The sequence below is a fragment of the Trachurus japonicus genome, chromosome 10 (genome assembly GCF_045865225.1).
Source record: "Trachurus japonicus isolate A0001 chromosome 10, Traja_1.0".
NCBI classification, from domain to species: Eukaryota; Metazoa; Chordata; class Actinopteri; order Carangiformes; family Carangidae; genus Trachurus; species Trachurus japonicus.
This window is the reverse complement of record NC_140916.1, coordinates 16,718,022-16,741,613: the sequence shown is the minus strand read 5'-3', so window position 1 is coordinate 16,741,613 and position 23,592 is coordinate 16,718,022. Positions and strand designations below refer to the sequence as shown.

The following is a 23,592-nucleotide window of genomic DNA, read 5'->3' as shown; positions in this document are numbered from 1 at the left end:
AGATTGTCAAACTGAATGGAACCTCAAGCAAACATATCATCATCGGACTCAAGTCTATATTTGCGAGGCATGGTGTGCCGGATGAGTTATTCTCAGACAATGGGAGACAGCTGGTGAGCCAGGAGATGGTGGACTTCAGCGCCGAGTGGGGTTTCAAACACACCACCTCCAGTCCGACTTTCCCGCAGTCAAATGGGCAAGTTGAGAGGGCTGTCCAAACGGTCAAGAACCTGCTGAGAAAAGCACAGGACAGCGCTGGTGACCCATACTTCGCCCTGCTGGAGTACCGGAATACACCACTGAGCGGGGTTGGTCTCTCACCTGCTCAAATGCTCATGGGGAGAAGGCTCAAGTCAAAGTTACCAGTGACAAAGACATTGTTGCAGCCAGCTCTCTACAAAAATGCCAGGAGCGACCTTGTGAATAGACAGCAGAGACAGAAACAATACTTTGACCAAGGCGCCAGGACACTGTCTGATCTCCGAGATGGTGAAAATGTGAGGATCAGACAAGGCAGCAAGTGGGAACCAGCCACTGTGATAAAGAAACACAACCTGCCGAGATCCTACATAGTTAAAACTCCAAGTGGACAAGTGTACAGGAGGAATCGCAGACACTTGCTCAAAACTAAAGAGACTTCATTTCCAGGGACTGTTGACACTCCATCAGAGTACCCATGTCATGTGGAACAAGACACTTTGCCAAGTGTTGATCCACCTGGTCCTACTCCAGACTGTTCCACTGTACCACCGAGTCCAAAAGTGGTGACTGACAATACTGTGTGTACAAACAGCCCTGTGACAACAACACGCTGTGGAAGGCCTGTAAGAGTGCCGCAGCGTTATCTGGTCTAACCAGAACAGGCTGACTTAAGGACTGTTATGGGTTTAGTTCAAGGTTTGATTAAAGAATTGTGAAGAAAAAATAATAATAATAATACACACAGTGGTTGGTGTTAGTGTTACACATTGAGCTGTTGTGTACCGAGTGTAATCTTTTACATTTCAGTCATGACTTTAAGGTACATGTTTTGTTGAAAACTGAAATTCATATAGTTCAGTTAAGTCAATTGTTTTCTGATGTGTATGTAAATGTGCAGACTTATCTGATCAGTAATATCAGATGGCATTTTGGTTGGTTAATTAAGTCTAATCAGGACTACAGTGTGTTTGTTACAGTGCTTTTGTTAAACGTGGTTTAATAATATATCTCATGTGTTTCATAACTGTTATGCCAATATTCTGCATAGAAAAAAAAAAAACAATCTTGAAAAAGGGAGATGTAGTGTATTGGAGTACCATAAGTGTAATACTCAGTTTGGTCCATAGGTGGCACTGTAGCTGTATTGTATTGTTTTAACTGTGCTTGGTTGAGACCACAGAATAAAGACAGCGGTAGACTGACAAAACATGGCTTCGTCCACTTCATATATTACAGTTTCTCTACTTTTACAAAAATGGCTTCTTTGACTCCTCTTTCAAACCATCTGTCCTCTCTGTCTAGGATTTGGACATTGCTGTCCTCAAAGGAGTGGGCTTTCTCCTTGAGATGTAGATGGACAGCAGAGTCCAGTCCGGAGGAGTTTGCTCTCCTGTGTTGGGCCATGCGTTTATGCAGTGGTTGTTTTGTTTCTCCAATGTAGAGGTCTTTGCATTCCTCGTTGCATTGGACTGCATACACCAGATTGCTTTTGTGGGTGTGTGGTGTTCTGTCCTTGGGATGTACCAGTCTCTGCCTGAGTGTGTTGCTGGGTTTGAAATACACAGGGATACGGTGTTTGTTAAAGATCCTCCTGAGTTTTTCTGATACTCCAGACACATATGGAATGACTATATTGTTTCTCTTGTTTTGTCTTTCTTTCTCAACCACTTGGCTGGTTTTCTTTCTGGAAGCAGCTGCAGTTTTCACAAAGGTCCAGTTAGGGTAACCACAAGTTGTGAGGGCGCCTCTCAGGTGCTTGTGTTCTGCCCCTTGGGCCTGTGAGCTGGTGGGCACGTTATCAGCTCTGTGTTGCAAAGTTCTGATAACACCAAGCTTATGTTCCAGAGGGTGGTGAGAGTCGAAAAGTAGATATTGGTCTGTATGTGTGGGTTTTCTGTATACCCCAATGTGGAGGCTCCTGTCCTTTTTCATATGGACGTCACAATCTAAGAAAGGCAGACTATTGTCCTTGACATCCTCTCTGGTGAACTTGATGTTTTTGTCCACTGAGTTAATGTGTTCGGTAAAAGCTTGCACCTCTTTGGTTTTGATTTTAACCCATGTGTCGTCCACATACCTGAACCAGTGGCTCGGTGTTGTTCCTTCAAAGGAGTTTAAAGCCTTGTTCTCTACCTCCTCCATGTACAGATTTGCCACAATAGGGGATACTGGTGAACCCATGGCACAGCCGTGTTTTTGTCTGTAAAATTTGCCGTTGAACTGGAAGTATGTGGTGTTCAGGCACAAATCCAGAAGCTGGCAAATATGTTCAGGTTTGAGTTTAGTTCGGTTTTGCAGAGAGTTGTCTTGTGTGAGTCGTTCTCTTACTGTGGCCGAAGCCTCCATAGTTGGAATACAGGTAAAAAGAGAAGTCACATCATAGGATACCATAGTGTCATCTGGTTCCATTTGTATGTCCCGGACTTTACCCACAAAGTCTATAGAGTTTTGAATGTGGTGTGGGGTGTTTCCCACCAAAGGAGCCAAGATATTAGCTATGTGTTTGGCTATGTTGTAGGTGACCGAGTTTATGCTGCTGACAATGGGCCTGAGCGGGGACCCTTCTTTCATCCATAAAGAAGGGTCCCCGCTCAGGCCCATTGTCAGCAGCATAAACTCGGTCACCTACAACATAGCCAAACACATAGCTAATATCTTGGCTCCTTTGGTGGGAAACACCCCACACCACATTCAAAACTCTATAGACTTTGTGGGTAAAGTCCGGGACATACAAATGGAACCAGATGACACTATGGTATCCTATGATGTGACTTCTCTTTTTACCTGTATTCCAACTATGGAGGCTTCGGCCACAGTAAGAGAACGACTCACACAAGACAACTCTCTGCAAAACCGAACTAAACTCAAACCTGAACATATTTGCCAGCTTCTGGATTTGTGCCTGAACACCACATACTTCCAGTTCAACGGCAAATTTTACAGACAAAAACACGGCTGTGCCATGGGTTCACCAGTATCCCCTATTGTGGCAAATCTGTACATGGAGGAGGTAGAGAACAAGGCTTTAAACTCCTTTGAAGGAACAACACCGAGCCACTGGTTCAGGTATGTGGACGACACATGGGTTAAAATCAAAACCAAAGAGGTGCAAGCTTTTACCGAACACATTAACTCAGTGGACAAAAACATCAAGTTCACCAGAGAGGATGTCAAGGACAATAGTCTGCCTTTCTTAGATTGTGACGTCCATATGAAAAAGGACAGGAGCCTCCACATTGGGGTATACAGAAAACCCACACATACAGACCAATATCTACTTTTCGACTCTCACCACCCTCTGGAACATAAGCTTGGTGTTATCAGAACTTTGCAACACAGAGCTGATAACGTGCCCACCAGCTCACAGGCCCAAGGGGCAGAACACAAGCACCTGAGAGGCGCCCTCACAACTTGTGGTTACCCTAACTGGACCTTTGTGAAAACTGCAGCTGCTTCCAGAAAGAAAACCAGCCAAGTGGTTGAGAAAGAAAGACAAAACAAGAGAAACAATATAGTCATTCCATATGTGTCTGGAGTATCAGAAAAACTCAGGAGGATCTTTAACAAACACCGTATCCCTGTGTATTTCAAACCCAGCAACACACTCAGGCAGAGACTGGTACATCCCAAGGACAGAACACCACACACCCACAAAAGCAATCTGGTGTATGCAGTCCAATGCAACGAGGAATGCAAAGACCTCTACATTGGAGAAACAAAACAACCACTGCATAAACGCATGGCCCAACACAGGAGAGCAAACTCCTCCGGACTGGACTCTGCTGTCCATCTACATCTCAAGGAGAAAGCCCACTCCTTTGAGGACAGCAATGTCCAAATCCTAGACAGAGAGGACAGATGGTTTGAAAGAGGAGTCAAAGAAGCCATTTTTGTAAAAGTAGAGAAACCATCCCTCAACAGGGGAGGTGGCCTGAGACACCACCTATCTCCAATTTACAATGCTGCCCTTTCATCCCTTCCCAGGAGATTCAACAATCTAGCCTCAAAGAACAACCACTGTTCACAAGTGGCAAGTGACTCCAACGACTGTCGTTATAACACAATAGGGCACTAACGAAGTCGAAACCAACTTTCCATCAAAGGCAGTCATTTAAACGACTGTCGTTGGCACTTGGAGCACTAAAGGGAACCAGTGACATCATCACCCTTGTGAACGCCCACACAAGAGGTTAAATAGTGAGTCTCCACACCAGATAGTTGGACCAGTCCCAGCCTGGTCAGATGCGTACATGAACTGATGAAGCCTCTTGGATGAGAGGTGAAACGTCTTCCTAGACAAATAACTAAGTCCAGTTGCTTTCGATTTAACCTCCTTTGAAATATGGTGAGTAACTCCAATATAGATATAATAGATAGATAGATAGATAGATAGATAGATAGATAGATAGATAGATAGATAGATAGATAGATAGATAGATAGATAGATAGATACGTAATACATCGCCATTAAAGCAAAGATATATTTCATTTCATTTAGCACATGAATTAAGATTATTTGTCAAATACAGTGATTTCTTGTGATCCCTCTCATCTAGCCGTCGCGTGGTGATCTGATTGAAATCTTCCGTAAAGGTTATGAGCACTGGGCTGTGTATGTTGGAGATGGATACGTTGTTCACCTGGTGAATCTTGGTGAGTTATTTCTTTACCGTCTTTACAGAGTCTGAACTGCTGCTCACAAACACTGTTCACTCACTTCAGCAGCCATGACACAGTGCTGTCTTGACCATAATTAGTTTGTTGAATAAACCAGCCAACAGGGATAAACAGAGTTCAACATCAATATGAAAACCTGTAAAAGATGTTACAACCTTCATGCTGTTTCTGTCTCGTGTCTTTAGACTCCAGCAGCTCATTCAGCTCCTCCAGCTCCTCCAGCTCGCAAACAAAATCCAAGGGTCGCAAAGGCAAAGTAAAGAAACAGAAACTTGATGATGTGGTGGGCAACAACAAGTGGAAAGTAAATAACAAATATGATAAGGAACACAAACCTCGTCCAGCCCAGGAAATTGTGGATGATGCTGAGTCCTGGGTGGGTGAAGATGTCAACTACGATGTCGTCGGCTGGAACTGTGAGCACTTTGCCACAAAGAGACGATATGGCACAAGTGAATGTGATCAGGTAGGAGGACTCACATCTGTGTCGATCTGTCTGGGAATATAGCAAGAAACAATCAGGCTTAGGAAAAATGTTTGATTGGGGTCATGACTTTGACAAAATAATGTATTATACGATTTGTGGAGCTGAGTTTGGTGTGTGTGTGTGTGTGTGTGTGATCTTCTGGTACAGGTGGAAAATGGTGCAACAGCAATAGCATCAACCATAGGAGGAGCAGCTGGAGCGATAGCAGGACCAATCGGGGTTGCAGTGGGAGCCGCTGCTGCAGGAGTTTTCATGAAGGGTTGGCTTGTAGTAGGGAAGAAGATATTTTCCTGAGTTCTGTCTTGACTTTTGCACTTGTGGACTATGTCACTTTTTTCATCTTAAATAATACTCCCTCTTTTGTTTTTTGATATGTCTATTTCTTATAATAAAATCCAAGTGTCCTCCCTCTGGTCTCATATTTTTCCAGCAGCAGCTGAAGCCCTAACGTATCTAAACACTCTTGATAAATAGTTTGTGGTGAGTTCCTCATGTGGCAGTCTACTTTCCTGTTTCCGTGCAGGCGCAGTAGAAAAAAAAAAACCACTGCCTCTTATTTCCTCTCTGTCAGACTAAATCGTTTCCTTCATTACAATTTTCCATTGACCGTTGTCAGAGATTTTGTGGTGCAGCTACTAACAACAGTTGACATATTGTGATTTGATGCTGCTTTTTTTTTTGGCTCTGAGGCTTCAAAATGTCGGATTATGTAACTAGATTTTGGTAATAAGGATCAATAACATTCATGATTTTTGTAAAAGCAGATTAACGTAGAAAACCTGTTACTGAATCATGAGAAAGTTACAAAGAGACAGAGTAGTGACGCTAGTAACCGTGGTAACTCATTCACACTCACCTGTGTGTGCTGACTCACTGCCAGAAGGAAACACAAAACACACAACTACAACACAGAGCAGACAGGAACCAAAACAGTCTGAATAATCAACAACATGCACTTAATGTGACCAGGTTTAAGTTTAACTCACACATCTATGGAGACAGTCTGAGACGTTTCATTTGATCCAATCTGGACAGTGCCCCCCCGTGGCTCGGCTCCAGGGCCGGCTCTACGCAGGGGCAAGAGGGGGCAGCGCCCCCTCAAATAAATGTCTTGCCCCCTCAAATCCAAATTTTAGAAGTTGAGAAAGCACATTTTAATATACTCAAAAAATGTGTATATTACAAGTTGACAAAATTATCTGCAGTAGCACAAAAATCTGCCGAAAAAGGGACACTGTTCTTTTCTAAAATGTTCTGTTCTTTTTTTTTATTTTTATTTTTTTAGTATTCTTAAGACTACCTTTCAGTTTTGTAAATCTTGACCATAGTAGACCCCCCCCCCCCCTCTTCTCAGAGTACACCAGAATGCTTCACTCACATTTTAAAATCACAAAAATTTCCCCCCTACAGGGGTTTAGCTACTAGGGATGGGTACCGAAATTCGGTACTTTTTTGGTACCGACCGAATTCCCACCAAAGTGCCGAGTATCGATTCACATAAAGTCAATCGGTACCACATTTCGGTACCTGAACGCACCTTCGTCGTGCGGCAGTGAGCCCCGCACACTTGATTTTTTTTTTTTTTTTTTTAATTACCACACACACAAAAAGTACCGAAAACAGGTAGATTGGTACCGATATCGGTTCCCAGGTACCGATACCGAGTATCGATACCGTATCGATTCAAATGCGAAAGGTACCCATCCCTATTAGCTACTCACTTTTTTCACTCCCTCTGGCTTTGCAATGCATCTTCAGGTATATGCACCCCTAACCCCCCATATAATGTGGCTCTTTGCATTACGACAGTAACAAATTTGGGCTTTAAGACCCTGGTTGGCCGAGTTGGACAGGTCTGAAGGTAGAGGCCTGACAAAGTGCAATCCGCTTCTCCAGGTTGGGGTTGGACACATAGTCAACAACCCAATTCAATGAAGTTACTATAAGCACGGAGAAAAAAAAAGTGCTGGAGCATGATGTGTTCACATGATGCCCCCTTCACATTTCTGACTGCCCCCTCATATATGCCTGCCTAGAACCGGCCCTGCTCGGCTCTGTCCTGACTCTGTGGGTGGACACACCCCCCCTCTCCCCCATGCCTGCCCATGCCACTGGGTGGTTTTAGCATCAAATAAAAGTAGACAAAAATTCAGCAACCGAGCTGCAGTGGATCAGCCCTAATCTCTCCTCTGATCGCCGCCTGCCACGGTAAGAAACTCCCTGAGGTCGACAGCGGGGCGGCTACATTCATGTCCATTAGTCTAATGCTGAATTAAACATTGATACTATAATGATCAAATGCTGATGTATCAAACTGATTAGTCTTTGATATAATCAGATTTGCTCTTGATCCAATGTCATAGCCAAAAAAAAAAAAAGGAGATTGAAAAATGTGAAGTTTTCTAAAGTGTTTCAACTGAGCTTTGTTTGGGACACTGAAATGTAATATTTGACATATATCCCTATATCAAGAGTGATGTTGTCCTATGTCACCCATAATGATCATACAACTTCTTCAAGCATACAAACACATGTGTCTACTGAAAAATCTGTTATGAGTTTCCATGTGGCATATAACATGTATTTAATTTAAGTAAATTCAAACAGTATGCTTATCTACGTTTTTTTCTTCTTCTAATAAATCAGCACATTCAATTTGACCTATCTTTACATTCGGCAAATTGACAGGTTTAGAAATGGATACTGATGTAGCACATATATAACATGTAGGCCTATAATCTAAGCATACTGTATTTAATAAAAAATAGATGTTTATATGTACGAGGTTTCATCATATACTGATTTCACAAGCAGGCCTGTAAGTGGACTTTACTGTTTACCAACATGTAAAAGCCAAGAAAGTTTTGGCTGGGACATTAACTTTGCCTGCACAGATCAGATATGAGGATGTTACTGCTGCATGACCTGGATGTGACCATCACATGTTAGGAAACAACCTGGACAAGATTATTGTTCTGGAAAGAAGGGTCAATCAGACGTTATTTAGTGTTAGTTTCTAATTATTATTTTTTAAAGTATATTTTTGGGGCTTTTGCCTTTACTTGATAGTAGTCGAGAGGGTTTTTTTTTTTTTGTTAATTCTCACATTTTGGGGCATGCCAAACAAACAAATATATGTTAAAGAGCCTTCAAAAACTGATATTTGCACAATATGTCCCCTTTAAAAAGTTCAAAAGCAACATATCAATAAGTGAACTAGAACATCCTCATATTAAAACTTGATCAGACATTGTAGATTCAACGACATCAAGTGGTTCCACTGCCAAATTTGAGGAATGATGTTAGGAAAATATTTGTTCCCCTGAAGACTTTATCAAGGAACGTACCAACTTTATTATACCATCAAATATTTGCCCTTTTGTAGTATTTGATGTTGATTTGTTCCTTAGGTGCATATTCGGTCAGAGAGTCAAATCAGGTCAGACATGGAACAGGAAACAGCTCAAACTAGGGTGAGTAACTCTCATCGACCACAGCAAACTGAAGAGCACTTATAGGCGAATGCTAACACTAACACTAATGCTAATGCTTGTAATTTAATTCACGAAAGAATATCTATAGGACCTGAATCAAACTTATTGTCCGATTGTCAAATTCATTTTTTGCTCTGTCACAATCTGGCTAAGTTTTTTCTTTTTTTCTGAGAGGCCCGGGCTTAGTGACTTGTGTCGCAACATGAAGCACCTGATTGAAAAGTATTTGTCAAATGTATTAATTTCTTGCATGATCTTTCCCATCAAGCCTTCACCTGGGGACTTGATTGAAATCTCCCGTGGACTGTTTAATCACTGGGCTGTGTATGTTGGAGATGGATACGTGGTTCACCTGGTGAACCTGGGTGAGTCATTTCTCCACTGGACTGCTGCTCCCAAACACTGTCCACTCACAGTAAAGACCATCATCTAGTGGTCAGGATGCAGTACTGTGCATGATCAAAGACCAGTGCTCTCTTTCAATTTGGATACCTCAGTACTCATCCTTGCTATTTTGAGTACATAAGTGCATTCACACACAACTATGGTGACATGCAGTGCTGCGTGAGTACACAGCTGATGTGCTCAAAATGGTCAGAAAGCTTTGGAAACGGAGGACACAAATTAGACAGCATACCACATGTAAATGTAATGACCGCTCTAGTTTCTGATTTGAGATGCAGAATCTGATTATGTAGACCAACCAACTAACATTTTATCCAATTTTCATGAATTTAAACAAAACTCAACATTACTATGCTGCAACCTTCAGATCATCTATCAAGTCTAACGTATTCATCTTTCTCTCTTTCTCATACCGTAGACTCAGGCAGCCTCTTCAGCGCATCCAGCTCATACAACTCACAAACAACAAACGGTTGGGGAGGCAAAGTAAAGAGACAAAAACTGAAGGTTGTGGTGGGCCAGCGTTGCTGGAAAGTAAATAACAAACTGGACGACACACAGCGTGCTCGGCCAGCCAATGAAATTGTGGAAAAGGCTCTTTCCATGGTGGGTGAGGATAAGTTTTACCATGTCACCATGAGGAATTGTGAGCACTTTGCCATGGAGTTACGCTATGACATATGCACATCCTCTCAGGTAGGAATTTGTGTTTTAGAGAGTGATGTTGTCTTATGTCACTTATAAGCATACAAAAAACAATAGAAAAAATGTGTCCTCTGAGAAATCTGTTATGAGTTTCCATGTGGCATTTAACATGTATTTAATTTAAGTAAATTCTAACAGTATGCTTATCTATGTTTTTTTTCCTAATAAATCACCACATTCAATTTGCCTATCTTTACATCTGGCACATTGACAATTTAGAAATGGATACTGATGTAGCACATGTGTATAATCTAAGCATATTAAATTAAAATAGATATGTACGAGGTTTCATCATATACTGATTTCACAAGCAGGCCTGTAAGTGGACTTTACTGTTTACCAACATGTAAAAGCCAAGAAAGTTTTGGCTGGGACATTAACTTTGCCTGCACAGATCAGATATGAGGATGTTACTGCTGCATGACCTGGATGTGACCATCACATGTTAGGAAACAACCTGGACAAGATTATTGTTCTGGAAAGAAGGGTCAATCAGACGTTATTTAGTGTTAGTCTCTAATTTTTTTTTTTTAAGTATATTTTTGGGGCTTTTGCCTTTAATTGATAGTATATAGTCGAGAGGGATTTTTTTTTTGTCAATTCTCACATTTTGGGGCATGCCAAACAAACAAATATATGTTAAAGTGCCTTCAAAAAGTGATATTTGCACAATATGTCCCCTTTAACCCTTTAACAACCCCACCAAGAAAAAAACAGTGAAAAAATTATTTCTTTGCATTTCTTTTACCCTTAGGTGAATCATAAGCACAATCAATGATTTTTTTTTTCAACAGACCCTGGTTTCTAAAATATTGATCTCTACCAAACGGTTGAGATGTCACTTAACGGTTAAAGTACAGAACTTCATATAATACCAGGGACAGTAGATTAATTCACATAAAATGCTAATTTATGAAGAAATAAACAACAAAAAATGTCTGGGGCATTGAATACACTCTATTTCTTTCAGTATCCCACAAAAAACCTCTGGTTTTTATTACAACCACGAAAAAAAAAATTTTTTGAACAAGGAAAAATTGCATTTCTAATTTTCCCATCTGTACTGTTGTCTGTGTTAAAGTGCAACAGTATATAATTATCACATTCAATACACTTCTGATTATATGTAACAGTGCAAAACATTCATTTTTGCATTCAAATAGGACATTTTTAAAATTTAATTTCTCGTTTTAATATCTGACACACCTTGTCTGTGTTGGTGCACCAGGCCAGCAATCGTGTTTTTTGGGACACAACAGTCACATTTCTGGTAGATTTTATAGCAAAAAAGTCAATTTTACTTACATTAGTTGAATTTGCTACATTTACCATCAAGCGACAAATCAACCGTTTGGTTGAGCATGTTTTTAAAAAAAAAATTAGACATTTAATTTAGGTTTTTAGATGATATCAAGTGGCATAATTCTGTTTAGTAAGGACTCTAAAACACATATATGTCAGAAAACTATCTGTACCTTTCAAATTTTTACTGAAAACAGTCAACATGTCGCAGATGATTTTTGTGTTTCGGATTTCCTGGCAGTAGGGGGTGTGAAGAAGAATACTATTTACAGTAAGAACAAAGTGCCCTCTAGTGGATTTCTTTAGTACAGCGTACCTCAACCAAGTGGTAGAGATGGCTTAACCAGGTTGAACCAAGTTAGGCACTCCTTGCATGGAGATACAGTGACCCAAAATGAGCTCAACCAAACGGTCGAGCAGGCAGTTAAAGCGTTAAAAACTAGTTCAAAAGCAACATATCAGTAAGTGAACTAGAACATCCTCATATTAAAACTTGATCAGACATTGTAGATTCAATGACATCAAGTGGTTCCACTGCCAAATTTGAGATGAATTTGAATTTGAATGATGTTAGGAAAATATTTGTTCCCCTGAAGACTTTATCAAGGAACGTACCAACTTTATTATACCATCAAATCTTTGCCCTTTTGTAGTATTTGATGTTGATTTGTTCCTTAGGTGCATATTCGGTCAGAAAGTCAAATCAGGTCAGACATGGAACAGGAAACAGCTCAAACAAGGGTGAGTAACTCTCATCGACCACAGCAAACTGAAGAGCACTAGCCAAATGCTAACACTAACACTAATGCTAATGCTTGTAATTTGATTTACGAAAGAATATCTATAGGACCTGAATCAAACTTATTGTCCGATTGTCAAATTCATTTTTTGCTCTGTCACAATCTGGCTAAAAGTTTTTTCTTTTTTTCTGAGAGGCCCGGGCTTAGTGACTTGTGTCGCAACATGAAGCACCTGATTGAAAAGTATTTGTCAAATGTATTAATTTCTTGCATGATCTTTCCCATCAAGCCTTCACCTGGGGACTTGATTGAAATCTCCCATGGACTGTTTAATCACTGGGCTGTGTATGTTGGAGATGGATACGTGGTTCACCTGGTGAACCTGGGTGAGTCATTTCTCCACTGGACTGCTGCTCCCAAACACTGTCCACTCACAGTAAAGACCATCATCTAGCGGTCAGGATGCAGTACTGTGCATGATCAAAGACCAGTGCTCTCTTTCAATTTGGATACCTCAGTACTCATCCTTGCTATTTTGAGTACATAAGTGCATTCACACACAACTATGGTGACATGCAGTGCTGCGTGAGTACACAGCTGATGTGCTCAAAATGGTCAGAAAGCTTTGGAAACGGAGGACACAAATTAGACAGCATACCACATGTAAATGTAATGACCGCTCCAGTTTCTGATTTGAGATGCAGAATCTGATTATGTAGACCAACCAACTAACATTTTATCCAATTTTCATGAATTTAAACAAAACTCAACATTACTATGCTGCAACCTTCAGATCATCTATCAAGTCTAACGTATTCATCTTTCTCTCTTTCTCATACCGCAGACTCAGGCAGCCTCTTCAGCGCATCCAGCTCATACAACTCACAAACAACAAACGGTTGGGGAGGCAAAGTAAAGAGACAAAAACTGAAGGTTGTGGTGGGCCAGCGTTGCTGGAAAGTAAATAACAAACTGGACGACACACAGCGTGCTCGGCCAGCCAATGAAATTGTGGAAAAGGCTCTTTCCATGGTGGGTGAGGATAAGTTTTACCATGTCACCATGAGGAATTGTGAGCACTTTGCCATGGAGTTACGCTATGACATATGCACATCCTCTCAGGTAGGAATTTGTCTTTTAGAGAGTGATGTTGTCTTATGTCACTTATAAGCATACAAAACACAATAGAAAAAATGTGTCTTCTGAGAAATCTGTTATGAGTTTCCATGTGGCATTTAACATGTATTTAATTTAAGTAAATTCTAACAGTATGCTTATCTATGTTTTTTTCCCTAATAAATCACCACATTCAATTTGCCTATCTTTACATCTGGCACATTGACAATTTAGAAATGGATACTGATGTAGCACATGTGTATAATCTAAGCATATTAAATTAAAATAGATATGTACGAGGTTTCATCATATACTGATTTCACAAGCAGGCCTGTAAGTGGACTTTACTGTTTACCAACATGTAAAAGCCAAGAAAGTTTTGGCTGGGACATTAACTTTGCCTGCACAGATCAGATATGAGGATGTTACTGCTGCATGACCTGGATGTGACCATCACATGTTAGGAAACAACCTGGACAAGATTATTGTTCTGGAAAGAAGGGTCAATCAGACGTTATTTAGTGTTAGTCTCAATTTTTTTTTTTAAAGTATATTTTTGGGGCTTTTGCCTTTAATTGATAGTATATAGTCGAGAGGGATTTTTTTTTTGTCAATTCTCACATTTTGGGGCATGCCAAACAAACAAATATATGTTAAAGTGCCTTCAAAAAGTGATATTTGCACAATATGTCCCCTTTAACCCTTTAACAACCCCACCAAGAAAAAAACAGTGAAAAAATTATTTCTTTGCATTTCTTTTACCCTTAGGTGAATCATAAGCACAATCAATGATTTTTTTTTTTCAACAGACCCTGGTTTCTAAAATATTGATCTCTACCAAACGGTTGAGATGTCACTTAACGGTTAAAGTACAGAACTTCATATAATACCAGGGACAGTAGATTAATTCACATAAAATGCTAATTTATGAAGAAATAAACAACAAAAAATGTCTGGGGCATTGAATACACTCTATTTCTTTCAGTATGCCACAAAACACCTCTGGTTTTTATTACAACCACGAAAAAAAAAAAAATTTTTGAACAAGGAAAAATTGCATTTCTAATTTTCCCATCTGTACTGTTGTCTGTGTTAAAGTGCAACAGTATATAATTATCACATTCAATACACTTCTGATTATATGTAACAGTGCAAAACATTCATTTTTGCATTCAAATAGGACATTTTTAAAATTTAATTTCTCGTTTTAATATCTGACACACCTTGTCTGTGTTGGTGCACCAGGCCAGCAATCGTGTTTTTTGTGACACAACAGTCACATTGCTGGTAGATTTTATAGCAAAAAAGTCAATTTTAATTACATTAGTTTAATTTGCTACATTTACCATGAAGCGACAAATCAACCGTTTGATTAAGCATGTTTTTAAAAAAAATATTAGATATTTAATTTAGGTTTTTAGATGATATCAAGTGACATAATTCTGTTTAGTAAGGACTCTAAAAGTCACTATCTGTACCTTTCAAATTTTTACTGAAAACAGTCAACATGTCGCAGATGATTTTTGTGTTTCGGATTTCCTGGCAGTAGGGGGTGTGAAGAAGAATACTATTTACAGTAAGAACAAAGTGCCCTCTAGTGGATTTCTTTAGTACAGCGTACCTCAACCAAGTGGTAGAGATGGCTTAACCAGGTTGAACCAAGTTAGGCACTCCTTGCATGGAGATACAGTGACCCAAAATGAGCTCAACCAAACGGTCGAGCAGGCAGTTAAAGCGTTAAAAACTAGTTCAAAAGCAACATATCAGTAAGTGAACTAGAACATCCTCATATTAAAACTTGATCAGACATTGTAGATTCAATGACATCAAGTGGTTGCGCTGCCATATTTGAGATGAATTTTAATTTGAATGATGTTAGGAAAATATTTGTTCCCCTGAAGACTTTATCAAGGAACGTACCAACTTTATTATACCATCAAATATTTGCCCTTTTGTAGTATTTGATGTTGATTTGTTCCTTAGGTGCATATTCGGTCAGAAAGTCAAATCAGGTCAGACATGGAACAGGAAACAGCTCAAACAAGGAGTAACGCTCATCGACCACAGCAAACTGAAGAGCACTAGCCGAATGCTAACACTAACACTAATGCTAATGCTTGTAATTTAATTCACGAAAGAATATCTATAGGACCTGAATCAAACTTATTGTCCGATTGTCAAATTCATTTTTTGCTCTGTCACAATCTGGCTAAAAGTTTTTTCTTTTTTTCTGAGAGGCCCGGGCTTAGTGACTTGTGTCGCAACATGAAGCACCTGATTGAAAAGTATTTGTCAAATGTATTAATTTCTTGCATGATCTTTCCCATCAAGCCTTCACCTGGGGACTTGATTGAAATCTCCCATGGACTGTTTAATCACTGGGCTGTGTATGTTGGAGATGGATACGTGGTTCACCTGGTGAACCTGGGTGAGTCATTTCTCCACTGGACTGCTGCTCCCAAACACTGTCCACTCACAGTAAAGACCATCATCTAGTGGTCAGGATGCAGTACTGTGCATGATCAAAGACCAGTGCTCTCTTTCAATTTGGATACCTCAGTACTCATCCTTGCTATTTTGAGTACATAAGTGCATTCACACACAACTATGGTGACATGCAGTGCTGCGTGAGTACACAGCTGATGTGCTCAAAATGGTCAGAAAGCTTTGGAAACGGAGGACACAAATTAGACAGCATACCACATGTAAATGTAATGACCGCTCTAGTTTCTGATTTGAGATGCAGAATCTGATTATGTAGACCAACCAACTAACATTTTATCCAATTTTCATGAATTTAAACAAAACTCAACATTACTATGCTGCAACCTTCAGATCATCTATCAAGTCTAACGTATTCATCTTTCTCTCTTTCTCATACCGTAGACTCAGGCAGCCTCTTCAGTGCATCCAGCTCATACAACTCACAAACAACAAACGGTTGGGGAGGCAAAGTAAAGAGACAAAAACTGAAGGTTGTGGTGGGCCAGCGTTGCTGGAAAGTAAATAACAAACTGGACGACACACAGCGTGCTCGGCCAGCCAATGAAATTGTGGAAAAGGCTCTTTCCATGGTGGGTGAGGATAAGTTTTACCATGTCACCATGAGGAATTGTGAGCACTTTGCCATGGAGTTACGCTATGACATAAGCACATCCTCTCAGGTAGGTGGACCCATAATTTTCAGATCCCTAATGGTATTGTCGAACTACAGCATACTTTGTTGAGTTTTCAAAAAGCTTCTAAGTTAACTTAAGCAAATGAAAGAGAAATTCAGTAATATTATTGTGATTTTAATACTAACGTGTGTGTGTGTGTGTGTGTGTGTGTGTGTGTGTGTGTGTGTGTGTGTGTGCGTGTGCGTGTGCGTGTGCGTGTGTGTGTGTGTGTGTCTGGAACAGGTGATGAAGTATGCGGTAGTAGGAGTAGCAGCATTAGTTGGTGGAGTACTTGGATCAATTGCAGGACCAAGAGGAACTGTAGGAGGAGCCTCGGCTTTAGCACTTTACGTCAAGAGTAAACTGGACCAGTAACGTCCTCAGTTTCCTTCTGCCAACCTCAATTCTCTGTCAGCAGCTACTCACGTCTTAATTTAAAAATATTTTTTAATTTCCAAGTCTGTGTAGGTACTGTATGTATTTGTTTTTGTGTACATTTATACAAATTAGCCATCCAATATCTCTGGGAAACATTTTTAGTTGTTTAGTTTTTATTTAAAGGGCATGTAATGACCCCAAACAATTAATATAATGTAATGCAATGTTTCATAAAAATAATTATTTATGTGAATTCCATGTTGTTTTTGTTTGTAGTCTAAATATGAAATGTGTTTCTTGTAAGCCTTTATAGGCTGGGCGCCTTAATTGGTGCATGACACTTAAATAAATAGAAATTCATTCATTCATTCATTCATTCATTCATTCATTCATTCATTCATTCATTGTAACAAGAATAGATGTATAGTAATATTGGACCAAGTGTAATGTTCCAAGTATGACGATAACATTTCAGTGCAAAAGTCACATCACACTATCAACAAATTACTTGTAGGCCTATATATTGCAAGTTACACCTCAGAGGAAAAAAGAAAGTTAATGAAGTACTTCAAAAATTCAGACATTGAATAAACAAACACCCACATCAAAGGCACATAGGTAGAAACAGAAAAAAATATTTTATATCAGGAACCAACATGCATCACTACAGGGAAGATTTATTAGCCTTGTTTAAACATTTTCAGTAATTTTCATTACTAAATGAACTGGATCAAAACAAATATTCTGCCACTATGGACGTGACAGCCTGGGAGCATGTCTCTCATGATAATGAAGTTTGGGGGAAATCATAATAGTCATTTTATCATCAAGGTTATTCAAATCTCTCAGAGTAGCTTGTATCAATTCCTATCTTAAAATATGTTGTTGAGTGTTAGATTTCCACAAGATGGCAGCAATGGAAAGTTTAAACTTCGTAGAATTATTATATTGATTTTCTGTAGCAACTTGTGCAATTCTAACTTCTGAAAATGTGGCCTAAATTATATAAATAAAGTGTGAATCTGAAAAACAAACCCAGGGATGAAATTTCTTTAACATTTTACCCTTTTTCCTATTATCGTGTAGGCATCTTCAAGTACGGTATATTGACTAGTGCAGTAGCCTATGAAATGGACATGTACAGTGCAAAAAGAAAGTTCAGACACCATCTTCATTTTTCACATTTTGTTATATTGCAGTCTTGTGCTAAACAACAAAATGATAATTAATACAGTCAGTATCATAATCAAGACAAAGTCTTCCTCGAGTTTAAACTTCATTTTGTTCCAACTTTTGAATTGAAAAGTCAAATGACATGTGCAGACCTTTTTCCAAGTTAACTGATGAAACTTAAAGCTATGATGTACGATTCGAAAGATTGATCATTATTGCTGTATTAACGTCATTTAAGGCCACCACACACCGCCCCGACGCGACCCGACCCCGACAGCCTTTTGTCCGACGAGTCTGTCGCCTCTCGTCGGCCACAGTTGGGAGAGAGGAAGCTGTGAAAAACACACCGCCTCGACTACTGCCGACCAGAGCGAGTGATATACCGAGTAATTTTAAGTCATAAAGTGGTAATAATCTTTGCCATGTACAGTAACCATGTTGACTTAACAAAATAAAATTTATTAGACTGATCGGTTCATTGTAAAACATTTATTTATTTACGTAAATGTGGTGATTTCAGTACATAGCCCAGAGGCAGCCCTGCTCACTTTTCATTCAAACAAACTAATGCAGCTGCCACAGTTGTTAGATTTCATCAATGAGACCAACATTAATCTCCTAAAAAGGATTTAACCAGCCAGCGGTAAACCTCTAAAAGTGTGCGGGACCCCCCGGGATGACGACGGAGATTTATCAGCTCAGTAGAGCGGCTACTGCCCTTGTGACAGCCACTGCCACGGTCCCCGGTTGCGGCTTCCACAGACTCCCAAAACAAACATTCCATTCATTAATTTCATTTATTTGTTCATTTGTAACGGGACTTACAATACAATATGTAAATACACCAGATTTAGCTCCAAGGCTAATTTCCATCTGCAGTCCTGCAGTTCACACAACAACATTAGACAAGGACGAGAACAAGAACAAAGCACAACATGGTACAAATACCATATCACAGTATCACAATACCATATCACAATATCACAATATATACAATATATCACACCATAGCTTCAGTCAGAAAGAGCCAGCCCAGGAGTAGTAGTAAAATTAAAGCAGAAGTAAGCGATCCGGTCGTTTTGGCTAACTTCTTGTCAGCCGATGGAGTTAGCAGCCCCCGCCCTCGTCATGGATCTATTGGTCCTCGTCCCTACGTCACCACATTCACGCGCATCCCTTGGCTGCACACACAGCCCTTCATGCCGTTCTCTCTCCTCATTGGATAAAGGTTGTAGGATACAAGGAAGTATACAAGTATACAAGTATACAAGTTTTCTCCTCGGCTTACAGCAGAGCAGAGTGACTGACAGAGCCGTGTTTCGGACCAAACACTCTATGTAAGTGATTGCTGTCGGAAGATATAACTATTTAAGACTTATATTAACACAAACATTCCGCTTACTTCTGCTTTAAAGTGCATTTAATCAACAAAGGTGTCGTATAGCGCTGTTAAGGTTAATCAAAATGCATCTGTTATAAAGTGCTATTTTTTTTTTTAAAGTGCATCTGTAATAAAGTGCTGGTTTTTAAAGTGCATGGAGTAAAGTAGGGCTGACCTCCAAAAGTCGACGATTCGACGATTCGATTCGGAGGGGTCTGATTCGACTATGAACCTCGTAGTCGAATCAGACCCCTACCATTCTGACTATATGGGGGTGCCCACGGCTGCTGAGCATAAATTGTTACATAGAATGTCTTTTTTCGTTATAAAAAGACTATTTTGATACAAAATCTGCCTACTTTCTGTTAATAAAGAGTTCAAAATTATGTGTGCGTTTAAACGGTAGTCTTACGTATTAATAAATCACCCACTGCAGTTGCACAATTAAATGAGCGGAGGGTTTTTTTTTTTTTTTCAAATGAGCGGAGGTGAGCAGTAGGACCGTCAAAGTCACGGTACTAAGTCACTGCAGAACACTCACGGAGTGGCAAAAAGACGAGGGGCAGAGCCGCCAAAGTTTAAAATCAAGGAAGTCTGACAGTCTAACTTTGTCAACATTTATCATGCATGACCTGACAGAACAGCAAAACATTGTGAGGATACATCTGACTTTGACCGAGTTACATTCAAGAACCTGCTTTCAGTCACGGAAAATAAATTAACTCCAGCGGTGATTTTTTTTTTTTCGATGGATCAGCTGTGTTTACCGTTTCAAGTGTCAATAGTTCTGATGGTTAGACAGATGAATTAGTCCCTAACACATCCTAAAGTTTGACATGTCAGAGTTTTTCAGAAGAGGAACTTGTTTTTTTTCCGACTTCCGAGTTGTCATGAACGCACCATCAGTGTCGGGAGTCACAGCTGTGATCTCGTCCCTCTGCAGCCTGTCTGTCTCTCTGCCGGTGCCGCGGTCACACTGTGTGTGTTACAGGATTGATTAACGTAATGTACGGATTGTCGAGTCCTTCTGACCTCCGTTTGTTTTGATACTACATGTTTTACCCGGTTTCTCTGTGTCCACGACCACCGCTATCCTTCACCACGTTGAGGGATGAGGGATGACTCACAGTCCGAGCAAAAGGAGCGTTGTCCAGGGCAACGTGACATAAACGCATACCCTGGCTCACAATGGCTACTAAAAATCATCCAAAGTGTGGAAAATAAATAAAGGTATTTGTTTTACACCTACCATATTTTTGGGGTGTTTTAGCTCTTTTGTTTGAAACGGAAAAAGTCGCAAATTTGCTGCTATCTATAAAAAAAAAAAAAAAAAAAAAAAAGGTTCGACGATCAGTCGACTATGGCAAAATCTGACGAATCAGATTCGACTATGAAAATCCTTAGTCGAAAACAGCCCTAGAGTAAAGTGCCTATAGCCTCGTAAACCAGCCTCTCGTGGAAATGCATTTCATTTCATTCCGAGGGAGAGTCTGGCCTCATTGCCGCTGTAAGCGTTTGGCCTGAAACCCTCAGAAGGCCGAGCCAATCAGCGTCGCCGCTGTGATTGACACAGCACGTTGGCCAATCAGGGACCGACTGGTGCAACGCCCCGTCACTACACCAACTTGCTGATTGGCTGAATGGGGTTGTCTGTCAACACTACTACCAAAGATATTAAACCGTATTTGCTACTACTCCCACCCAGCTCCCGCCCACCCCAAACGCTTAGAGGGGGGATGAGGCCAGACTCTCCCGAGAAATGAAATGAAATGCATTTCCGCAAGAGGCTGGTTTACGAGGCTATAAAGTGCCTACTATTTTTCGTAATCTAAAATAAAAGAACTACCCTTAATGTTCACAGACCTGGTTATCAGTAAGCCTTGTTTTCAGCAGTTTTTTACAGTAAATGCTATTATGTTGAATTTTCCCTTATGACCAGCGATAGCGTGTTCCATGTTGAGCAACCATAGATTGATAAAACCTTCTGTGCAAATGCTGTTCTCCTAAACTGTACATCAAAGTCCGGCCCCCTGGTGGCTGATCTTGTTATTGTCACACTGTTTTTCTTTTTTAATAAAATCTCCCAGGGGCGGTGGTGCCAGCCCATTCAATGACCTATAAATGAGACAAGAACTTTTGAATAACTTGAAATTCTCAAAGGTCAGTAACTGGTGCTTTTTTAGAATTGGGCAGAGATGGGAAGACTGGGGTTTTTGATCATAGACCTTAATGGCTTTTTTGTAAAACTGTTTAATGGGTTTAAGGGTGGTGACTCCAGCAAACAGCCAGGTTGTGAAACATTATTCAATATGGGACAGAATCATACAGTGTAGGAGGGGCTTTTCCAGCCACAGTTGTAATAAAAGGTCTGATTTGTTTAAAATTTTGTATATTGAATTGTATATTGAATCGGAATTTTGTATATTGAATTGTATATTGAATCGGCCTCCCCGATCTGAACCCGAGTGGTGTTTTGTTATTGGACTTCTGTGCTAGCCACAGTCTGTCCATAACAAACACCATGTTCGAGCATAAGGGTGTCCATCAGTGCACGTGGCACCAGGACACCCTAGGCCGGGGGTCAATGATCAACTTTATAGTCGTGTCATCTGACCTCCGGCCGTATGTCTTGGACACTCGGGTGAAGAGAGGGGCTGAGCTGTCAATTGATCACCACCTGGTGGTGAGTTGGATCCGCTGGCAGGGGAGGAAGCTGGTCAGACCTGGAAGACCCAAGCGTATCGTGAGGGTCTGCTGGGAACGTCTGGCAGAATCCCCTGTCAGGGAGGTCTTCAACTCCCACCTCCAGGAGAGCTTTGACCGGATTCCGAGGGAGGCCGGAGACATTGAGTCCGAATGGACCATGTTCTCCACTTCCATTGTTGACGCGGCCGTCCGTAGCTGCAGCCGTAAGGTCTCCGGTGCCTGTCGCGGTGGCAATCCCCAAACCCGGTGGTGGACACCGGAAGTAAGGGATGCCGTCAAGCTGAAAAAGGAGTCCTACCGAGCCTGGCTAGCTCGGGGGACTCCCGAGGCAGCTGACGGGTACCGGCAGGCCAAGCGGACGGGCGGTCACGGAAGCAAAAACTCGGGTCTGGGAAAAGTTCGGGGAGGCCATGGAGGAGGAGTACCGGTCAGCCTCGAGGAAATTCTGGCAAACCATCCGGCGCCTCAGGAGGGGGAAGCAGTGCTCCGCCAACACTGTTTACAGTGGAGGCGGGGAGCTGTTGACCTCGACTGGGGATATCGTCGGGCGGTGGAAGGAATACTTCGAGGATCTCCTCAATCCCACTGACACGCCTTCCGTCGAGGAAGCAGAGGCTGAGGATTCAGAGGTTGATTCATTCATCACCCAAGCTGAAGTCACTGAGGTAGTCCGGAAGCTCCTCAGTGGCAAGGCACCGGGGGTGGATGAAATCCGCCCGGAGTACCTCAAGTCTCTGGATGTTGCGGGGCTGTCGTGGCTGACACGCCTCTGCAGCATCACGTGGCAGTCGGGGACAGTGCCTCTGGACTGGCAGACCGGGGTAGTGGTCCCTCTCTTCAAAAAGGGGGACCGGAGGGTGTGTTCCAACTACCGGGGGATCACACTCCTCAGCCTCCCGGGGAAAGTCTATTCCAGGGTGCTGGGGAGGAGAATTTGGCCGATAGTCGAACCTCGGATTCAGGAGGAACAATGCGGTTTTCGTACGTACGGTTCGGGAGCCACTTGATTTCATCTCTGCTTTTTGCAGATGATGTGGTCTTGTTGGCTCCCTCGATGCCCCCTGGACGCCTCCCTCGTGAGGTGTTCCGGGCATGTCCCACCGGGAGGAGGCCCAGAGGAAGACCCAGGACACGCTGGAGTGACTACGTCACTCGGCTGGCCTGGGAACGCCTTGGGGTCCCCCCGGAAGAGCTGGGGATCCCTGCTCCGACTGCTGCCCCCGCGACTCGACTCCGGATAATGCGGCGGACAATGGATGAATGGATGGATGGTATATTGAATTTTAAAGTGCTGGTAATTTTCTTGGTGTGCTTCTTGAAAGTTGGAGTCCAGTATCACTCCAAGATACTTGAATTGGGTTACTGTCTCCAATTTCACTTCATTCAAGAGAACAGCTATTCATTTTTTTCACGAGTTGTGTTTTTGTTGTGTAGTCTGTGTGTAGTGTTTCTAGTCGATTTGCTACGAGACATTGGTGGTTCAGTGTGTTTTGTACCATTTTTGGAGAACAGCATGTGCACAGTTTTTTTAGTATTCAACATTAAGCATGGACTGCATAGCCAGTCCTGAATCCTGGTTCCCTGGCATTGGTTAGGTTATTTGAGGTGACATTGCATCCTTTCCCTAAGTGTAGATCACAGCGTCATCTGCATACATCAAAACGCTAAT

The 23,592-nt window shown here is 41.3% G+C and overlaps 2 protein-coding genes across 2 annotated transcripts in view; both read left to right on the top strand.

Moving 5' to 3' along the window:
* The window catches only part of LOC146979671 (phospholipase A and acyltransferase 4-like), an 84,550-nt gene extending 78,776 nt beyond the window's left edge, over positions 1-5,774 (top strand). Inside the window, exons 4-5 of the mRNA XM_085789645.1 lie at positions 5,064-5,344; positions 5,513-5,774. Coding sequence (XP_085645771.1) covers positions 5,064-5,344; positions 5,513-5,659 — 428 coding nt within the window. The 3' untranslated portion in view covers positions 5,660-5,774. The remainder of the gene's footprint in view (positions 1-5,063; positions 5,345-5,512) is intronic.
* Positions 5,775-9,109: 3,335 nt separating this feature from the next.
* Positions 9,110-16,704, top strand: LOC146979670 (uncharacterized). Its single transcript, XM_085788930.1, has 7 exons — positions 9,110-9,224; positions 9,683-9,960; positions 12,301-12,397; positions 12,856-13,133; positions 15,459-15,555; positions 16,014-16,291; positions 16,529-16,704. The coding sequence occupies exons 1-7, from the start codon at positions 9,110-9,112 to the stop codon at positions 16,658-16,660; spliced, it is 1,275 nt and encodes a 424-aa protein (XP_085645056.1). The 3' UTR covers positions 16,661-16,704.
* The last annotated feature ends 6,888 nt before the right edge of the window (positions 16,705-23,592 follow it).